Source organism: Ictalurus punctatus, chromosome 9, assembly GCF_001660625.3.
Source record: "Ictalurus punctatus breed USDA103 chromosome 9, Coco_2.0, whole genome shotgun sequence".
Lineage (NCBI taxonomy): Eukaryota > Metazoa > Chordata > Actinopteri > Siluriformes > Ictaluridae > Ictalurus > Ictalurus punctatus.
This window is the reverse complement of record NC_030424.2, coordinates 11306321-11315491: the sequence shown is the minus strand read 5'-3', so window position 1 is coordinate 11315491 and position 9171 is coordinate 11306321. Positions and strand designations below refer to the sequence as shown.

The window sequence follows — 9171 nt, the reverse complement described above, 5'->3', positions numbered from 1 at the left end:
TGTGTGTATTGGCCTAATTAAAGTATACTACTGTTTTTCACAGTCATCTTATTACTTTAAGCCTGGGGTAAAGCAAAGAAAACTAAAATACTTACCAGGAGTTGCAAAAATAAGTAATTAGGCTATATCTAAAGTATTTATTTTTTAAGCCTCCCATTATGTTGGGGAAAAAGTTACATCCGTTAGGCCTATGTTATGGGTCAAAATGACTTCCACAGATTAAATACACAGAAAACAGCAAAGAACAGCTTAAAACAGTAAACCTTTATTATGGCTTGTCCGAGACATGCCATAAGAAGAAATATTTGCATATTAGTTAATGACCGTAAATGAGGAAAGTCAAAACATTTCAAAGAAAAAAAGAGAGATGAACCAGTATTTCAGACATCTCAAATGTGGAAATAATAGTAGGGTTAAATGTGAAATACACTTAACAGCATGTTAAATTGTGTGTGTGTGTATATATGTTTGTTGGGGGGCATTCGCACCTCAGCAGAAAGCAGCAATCACGTGACAGGCTGGTTATAAGGAAAGGTGTTTATGACCTGCAGGATTTCTTGTATAAAGATTTAAATGCAAAAGAAAAGACATGGGATGCTAGGTTTTCATTTAAAATGCTGTGATACTACCTTTCCACGTAAGATTAGTACCATGTTTAAATGTTTTTCCATTTGCTTGCGCAACGTAATATAGGCCTATATAAAGAAGTAATGAATGGAAGATTACGTTGTTTATATTTATTGTGTTGAAACATGAATACATCTATGAAAGACTGTATTACTGTATACCGTGTTGCTCTAAACTCCATTAAAAGTCCTGTCATCCTCCACCTTCATGCCCTTTTCTGAATGTGTTTTCACCGCACGCGGAATACGCGTGAATCACGCTTTAGAGCGTATATGACGTACACGCGCTACTTTTATTATGAAAATTGTTCATTCGAAGTGCCTTGTTTGGAGCTTCAACAATGGCTTCAGAGAGCTCACATGTTCAGGAGAGCTCTTCAGGATCGTGCACCGATTTTAGAGAGGATTTTGCTCCGTCAAAACTCGGAACAAAAGAATAGTGAGCATTTTATATGAACCTTTTCAGGTTTATACATTAACCGCACGTTTGGGTGTCAGAAACACATTCATGTATTGTCTAATTTCTCTGAAATGTATAATAACGCAGTTCTGTTATGTGACTCTACTGTATGTTACTCTTAAAGTCTAAGAAAATAGTAAATACTTACTGTAATATAAAATGTGAAAGAATACGGTTTTGATTGAATCGGTTCTTTGAGAGCGACTCTTCAATGAACCATTTGAGTCTCTGAGCAAAAGTTGTTGTTGTTGTTTTAAACAAGTAGATCACCTTGATACGATTATATGCCATAGGTATATTGCAGAGGTTGAAATTGTAATCTAGACAATATTTCTGAGTGCCAGTCTGTGTGTTGAAGTGGTGGAGATTAGAAGGTTTGATTCACTTTATCGTGTAGGTCAGAATCAATAAACTGAGTCATATTATTATACATCCATCCATCCATTTTCTGTACCACTTATACTACACAGGGTCGCGGGGAGCCTGGAGTCTATCTCAGGGGCACAGGGTGGGGGACACCCTGGACGGGGTGCCAACCCATCGCAGGGCACAATCGCACACACATTCACGCACTATTATGCACAATTTAGAGATGCCAATCAGCTTATAACATATTTCTTTGGACTGGGGGAGGAAACCAGAGTACCCGGAGGAACCTCCTGAAGCACAGGGAGAACATGCAAACTCTGCACGCACAGGGTGTAGGCAGGAATTGAACCCCTAACCACAGAGGTGTGAGGCAAATGTGCAAACAACTAAGCCACTGTGCCTCTCCCTGTTTTTTTTAATTAATGAATTTATTTATTTATTAGTATTAGTATTATTATTGCTGCTGTGATGAATTCTACAGTATATGACTATGAAGCACTGACCAATGTTTTTCTCCTCCTAGCTGGGATAATGCTTACAGCAGGGAACTCCAGACTTACAGAGACATTGGAGATGTTGGAGAAATATGGTAATGTCTTCCTTTATGATATGTGTTATTTCTTTTTCCACCTTCTTGGATTGGACTTGGGTTGAGATTGCAGATGTTGTAGTTAAGAACCACTGCTAAAAACTCCATCCTACTGTAGCCAGGTACCAGCTGGTCAGTCTGGTAGAACTTTCTGTGCTAGAAGAGTCTTTTTTTTTTTTTTTTGCAAGCTGCAGGTTTGGGTTTAGAATAGACTAGAACTGGATTGATTACAAATGATCACGCTCTCACAATAGTCAAATGCTTTTCTTTTTCTCTGCCCTAAGGTTTGGGGAGGAAAGTATGAACCGTGTAATCTGGTGGTTGGAGAAACAGAACACACCTGAAAATGCTGCCATACTAGACATTGGCACTGGAAATGGTGTCTTCCTTGTAGAACTGGTATGTTGCAATATAGCAGTGCAGTGAACTGAACAAAATATAAACTTTTTTTATTAAGTATTTTTAATACTTTCTCTTAAGGCCAAGCATGGTTTTATGAATCTTACTGGAATAGATTATTCCAGTGCCTCAGTAGAACTCGCAACAAATGTCCTGGCAGAAGAGGGCTTAACAAATATTACAGTTCAGGTAAGAGGTCGCAATTGTTTGACATGTTAGATGACTTTCTAAAAAAATCATGCTGTAACAGTTTCAGTATTCTCTTCTAGTGGTTTGACATGAAATCTGGCCTCAGTAAGTATATTTTAAAAAACCAAAAAAAAAACAACAAGAGTTGAACATGAGTCTGACTTTATCAATAATGTTTTTTAAATAGTTTTTAAAAAAATGTTCATGAAAGTCTTTAATATGGCCAATAGTTTCTGAACACCTGACCATCACATGCATATGAGGGTGTTCCCCAAAAGTTCCCCACACAATTACTGTATATAGGATGTCTTTGGATACTGTAGTATTACAATTACCCATCACTGGAACTAACAGGCCATAACCTGTTACTGCATGACAATGCCCTGTGCATAAAGCAAGCTCCATGAAGACATGCTTTGTTGGAGTAGAAGAACTCGAGTGGCCTGTACAGAGCCCAGACCTCAACCTCACTGAACACTTTTCGGATGTACTGGAACACTGACTGCACCCTAGGCCTCCTCACCCAGCATCATTGCCTGACCTCACTAATGCTTTTGTGGCTGAATGAACACAAATCCCCACAGCCACGATCCAAAATCTAGTGGAAAGCCTTCCCAGAAGAGTGGAGGTTATTATAACAGCAAAGGAGGACTAAGTCTGGAATGAGATTTTCAACAAGCACATATGGGTTATGGTCAGGTGTACACAGTCTTTTGGCCTTATATCGTGTGTGTGGCATCTTGGGATGCCAAATTGGATGTCACTGTGGCTTCTGACAACAGATGAAAATCATGAAAAGTTGACTTTTGGCCACAGTTGTTTTATGTCTATGATGTACTTTGACATAAGCATAAATATATTTCACCAAAATGATGTACAAATGTTTTTATTAAAACTATTAAACTTTTGTCTAGGCTTTTGGCGAAGGTCATATAAAGTAGATAAGGAGTTAATTTTACAAAAGTGGCTGCAAAAAAAATTAATTGTAACTTTTGTTCTTTTATTTTATTTATTATCTGTTCAATTACATGCGAATTAAATACATTTATAGGTTTTTTTGACAGTGTGTTTGAGTCTCTCATCTTTAACCAGGGAGTAACCAGACTTCAATACAAAAACCTGTCAAAACTTCTGCACCATCTGAAGGGTTTAATTCTCAGGACACCATACATTTTTGCACTTGCGGTTTTTAATGACTATTAATGTGCTAGGTATATTCTCTTTATATAATTACAGGAGCAGGATTTTCTGAACCTCAGCCCAGAGCTAAAAGAGTTTGACTTGTGTATAGACAAGGGCACTTTTGATGCCATTAGCTTGAACCCTGAAGGCAGAGAAATGGCAAAACTCCAGTACATGTCCTCCCTGAGAGCAGCTCTAAAGCCACAGGGACATTTCATCATCACCTCCTGTAACTGGACCAAAGAGCAGCTGCTGCAGATCTTCAGCCCAGGTACAGGAGCTAAAGTGTTATTTAGAGCAACTTTATGTGTGTGTGTGTGTCTTGTTTATTTTTTAACAAAAAATAAACAAAGGGAAAGCCATTATTGACTCTGAATAAAAACTTAGGAGTGGAACAGTCTAAAAATTTATTTCAGTATATTGGGGTTTCTGCTTGCAACTTCACATTTTTAAAGGGGATGATATGTATTATAACACTGCAGCTGGAGTACAGATATTAAATTATGTGGCCAGATTTAGGATTTTTTTAAAACAGTTCACTAGCATCCGTCATTGGTTTCAAAACACTGCAATGATACAGATTGCCCTTTTTTATCCTGGCAAAAGTAGAAAGTCGTTTTTTAATATCCTGTATTGTTTACTGTGTTTCTGTGGTATTATATATACATACATACACTATATATATATATATATATATATATATATATATATATATATATATATATATATATATATATATAATAAAATTATAGATATAGCTATTTAAGACCCAGTATATTGTCAGACCTGAACAAGGATTAGAAACATACACACACATGCAATTTAACCAGCATTATTGAGGACCATGTGTCCTTGCTCCCTAGGAACTGTTGTTTCTAATGTGTGTGTGTGTTTCTGTATATATATGTGTGTGTGTATGTATGTATGTGTGTGTGTGTATGTATGTATGTGTGTATATATATATCTATCTATATATCTATATCTATATCTATATATATATATATATATATATATATATATATATATATATATATATATATATATATATATATATATATATATATATATATATAAAAGTGAGAAAGAGAGAGAGAGGCTGATATATGTAAATAAAGTTCAAGCTCCCCATTGTACCCATGCATACCCATACAAAACCTGCTACAATGTTAATTTAAAGACTTGAAGACTTCAGGTTTTTTTTTTGGCTGCAAAAAACTCATAAAATTTTTGCATCTTATATCACTACACATCATCACCCATCAGTGTTCTATCATATTCAGCTGTAAGTGTGTTTACTGCAGGCTTTGAGTTGCAACAAGAGCTGCCTACCCCGCGTTTCCAGTTTGGTGGTGTGTCCGGGAACAGCGTCACAGCCTTGGTCCTCAAAAGACTCAGCTGATGTTAAATTTTGTTTTAATGTGGCTTTGGAAGTTATTTGTAAATGTCCCACTGTCTTTCCTTCTGTTTCTTCCACACATGCATAGTAATAATTAAAAAAGTACTTTAAATTGGTCTGTACTCATTTTTTTTATAGCCACTCACCAGGAGAACAAATCCATACTATAAATATTTTGTGTATTTTGCTGATATCAGGTTTTTTCCCCCTTATATTTTGCTTTATTGACATCCTATTGCTTAATTAATATGAAGATAGATCATTATCTATGCTTATATGACTAGTCTGTTTAATATACTCAGTTACTGACCCAACTGCATGTAGAGTATTAATACATAAGCTGTACCACCTGAGGGCACTATTCATCAACTTACTGCCACAACCACTTGCAGAAACCACAGTTGTATCCATTTTTTTTCAATTCAATTCGATTTTATTTGTATAGTGCTTTTTACAATAGACGTTGTCTCAAAGCAGCTTTACAGAAATATCAACATGGTATACAGATATTAAAGGTGCGAATTTATCCCAACTGAGCAAGCCACTGAGTGGCGACGGTGGCAAGGAAAAATTCCCTAAGATGTTTTAAGAGGAAGAAACCTTGAGATTTACCATCCTCATCTGGGTAACAACAGATAATGTGAAAAAGTTCATTATTGACTTATATGAAGTCTGTATGGCCTTAGGAACAGCTGTAGTCCCAGCAGTCTGGAATTGGAGAAGATTTGAGCTCCATCCAGAGGCAAAAAGGATCTGGATCTCTAGTATCTCCATAAAATCATGTGTGGCTTGGCAGAAGGAGAGAGGGAGAATAAATATTATTAGGACTGGGAATTAGTATAATAGAAAGTCTAGTCAGGGTAGGCTTGAGTAAACAAATACGTTTTAAGCCTAGACTTAAACACTGAGACTGTGTCTGAGTCCCGAACACTAATAGGAACACTGTTCCATAACAGTGGGGCTCTATAAGCGAAAGCTCTCCCCTCTGTTGTAGCCTTCACTATTCGAGGTACCGTCAAATAGCCTGCATCTTTTGATCTAAGTAGGCGTGGCGGATCATAGAAAACCAAAAGGTCACATAGATATTGTGGTGCGAGACCGTTTAGTGCTTTATAGGTTAATAATAGTATTTTATAGTTAATGTGGGATTCCACTGGGAGCCAATGCAGTATTGATAATATTAGTGTGATATGGTCGTATCTTCTAGTTCTAGTTAGGACTCTAGCAGCTGCATTCTGGACTAACTGGAGTTTGTTTATATTCCTACTGGAACATCCAGACAGTAAGGCATTACAGTGATCTCATCTAGAGGTGACGAATGCACGAACTAGTATTTTTGCATCATGTAGTAATAATATATTTCTTATCTTAGTAATATTTCTGAGATGAAAGAAGGCTATCCTAGTAATATTACCTACATGAGCATCAAATGATAGGCTGGAGTCAATAATCACTCCAAGGTCTTTAACTGCTGTACATGTTGAAACAGAAAGTCCATCCAGAGTAACCATGTGATCAGAAAGATTATTTCTAGCTACACGTGATCCTAATAATAGTCTTTCTGTTTTATCAGAATTAAGTAAAAGGAAGTTAGTTAACATCTAACGTCTAATGTCCTTTACACAATCCTCTACCTTACTAAGCTTCTGTCTGTCCTCTGGCTTCGCTGAAACATACAACTGTGTATCATCAGCATAACAGTGGAAGCTAATTCCATGCTTACGAATAATTTGTCCTAGGGGTAGCATATATAAATTAAAAAGCAGTGGGTCTAAAACAGAACCCTGTGGAACTCCAAAGGTAACCTCAGTATGCGTGGAGAAGTCTTCATTTACATCTACAAACTGATAACGATCGGTCAGATAAGACCTGAGCCAGGAGAGGACTGTTCCCTTAATGCCAACAACATTTTCTAATCTATCAAGGAGAATAGTATGATCTATAGTATCAAAAGTATCACAGTTACTGAAATTGTAATACAGCAAACTAAGACGTTCTGAAAGTAAATATGTAGAATGTAAGAAATATAAAGACATTTCAGAGTGTTTTGAAAATTATTTGATCATATTTAATGAATTTGCGTAATAAAGTGAGACCAAAACATAACAAAACACTTAGACATCCAGTGTGCTGGTCAAAATAGTGTTGTACATCCACAAGAATAAAAAAAAACAATTTATGGACATCACATCCTTAGTTTATTATGCAATACATGCGTAGTTATAACACAGTGCTCTTAAATTCTTGATTCTGGTTGGTCAGAAAGCGTTGATTAATTTTCCATAACAGCACCGCTCTGAAAGTAGTGCTGGCTTTAATTCAAATCATGAGTTTATATGAATGAGCTCATTCTAATATTTAATCCTATGTGTGTGTGTGTGTGTGTGTGTGTGTGTGTGTGTGTGTGTGTGTGTCAACATATCTATATCTACCCCATCCATTAATGGAAATGATCACAAAATATTATGATAGTATTTGGGTGGTGAATGGTTCTTAGCACTGCAGTGACACTGACCTGCTAGTGCGTGTATTGCTGGTATGAGTGTATGAGGTGCAGCAGTATTCTTAAACACTATGTCCACTTACTGGCAATCATCAATTTGACATGAGGTATATTTATATATGTATGTATAAGCTCCTGTCTTTTTCTGTAGCTTGTAGAAGCCTAGTACTGTAGAAGCCCCTACTTAGATAAGACTGTCACTCCAGCCTGGATCACTGGATCATCAGAAAGGCTTTTCCTTCTTTAATAATGCATAGAAACTCAGGAAGTAGCTCTAATGTCGCTGCAGTCATTGTTCTGGGACATTTCACTTTCAATGATCATTTTAATATTTCACCATAGTCACAGTGAAGTCTTAATGAAGCTGACTGTACTTTTGTCTGTAATATTTCCTATTCTGTCATATGTCTCTTATCTATTACTCATCATGTCCTCTCAGTGGTGCACTGCTTATGATGGTGTCAGTATTATGAGCAGCACAAAATGTTCTTGCACTTATTGAAATATACAGTATACAAACCTTACCTCATTTTGGATTCATGTTAATTACTAGATACCATTGGTCTGGATAAAGATTGGACCACAAATGACACTTCACTAAAGGAATAAAGGACAGTGACAATGCTCCAGTGACAGGGACATTTCAGGGGTTTCTCACAGACCTTAAGTTCAACTGAGGCAATATCATCACTGCTACATTTTCTCTTCTAATGATTGTGGGAGGGAGATTTAGTCAGTCTTCCTCCATTCCATAAATGAAATAACTGAAACTTCAGAGCACATCAGAGCATATCTTTGCTGATATATATTTATGACTTTTGGCATTCGGCCTCATTAAAAAAAAGGCACAGTTACATTTATCATACAAACCTACCTTGCCTAAGTGCTAAGCTCGTCTTCATTCATCTTCAGTAATTTCTTTATCCTGGTCAAGGTTATGGTGAATCTGAAGTCTATCCCAGGAGCACTGGGCACAAGACGGGAATACACCCTTATTATGATACCAGTCCACTGCAATATAGTATGCACACACTCATATACATCCAACCATTTTCCATACTGCTTATCCTACACAGGGTCGAGGGGAGCCTGGATTCCAGGGAACTCAGGACACAATGCTGGGGACACCCTGAACAGGGCAGAATCACACACATAATCACACACCCATTCAGTACGGACAATTTGGAAATGTCAATCAGCCTACAAGGCATGTCTTTGGACTGGGGGAGGAAATCCCTGAAGCACGGTGTTGGGCTAACCACTAAGCCACTCATTTACACCCATGGGCAATTTTGCATAACCAATCCACCTACTGTTATGTTTTTAGAAGGTGGGAGGAAACCACAGTGAACCACTGTTTCACCTTTGAGCAAGGCAGCTGCTCAACTAGACAGTGAAATTGTAAGGAGATAGAGATATGTGTGAAATAAGCCAGCTGTCAGTGTTAAAAATGTGTCA

The 9171-nt window shown here is 37.1% G+C and overlaps 1 protein-coding gene across 2 annotated transcripts; it reads left to right on the top strand.

Annotated features, from left to right (window-relative positions):
- The first annotated feature begins 944 nt into the window (after positions 1–944).
- On the top strand, positions 945–5322 carry eef1akmt2 (EEF1A lysine methyltransferase 2). 2 transcript variants are annotated; one of them, XM_017475374.3, is made up of 6 exons: positions 945–1065; positions 1979–2044; positions 2329–2443; positions 2525–2632; positions 3869–4085; positions 5116–5322. In XM_017475374.3, the coding sequence occupies exons 1-6, from the start codon at positions 968–970 to the stop codon at positions 5211–5213; spliced, it is 702 nt and encodes a 233-aa protein (XP_017330863.1). In that variant the 5' UTR covers positions 945–967; the 3' UTR covers positions 5214–5322. The 2 variants fall into 2 exon arrangements, with proteins under 2 accessions (XP_017330863.1, XP_017330864.1); XM_017475375.3 differs by lacking the exon at positions 2525–2632.
- Positions 5323–9171: the final 3849 nt, after the last annotated feature.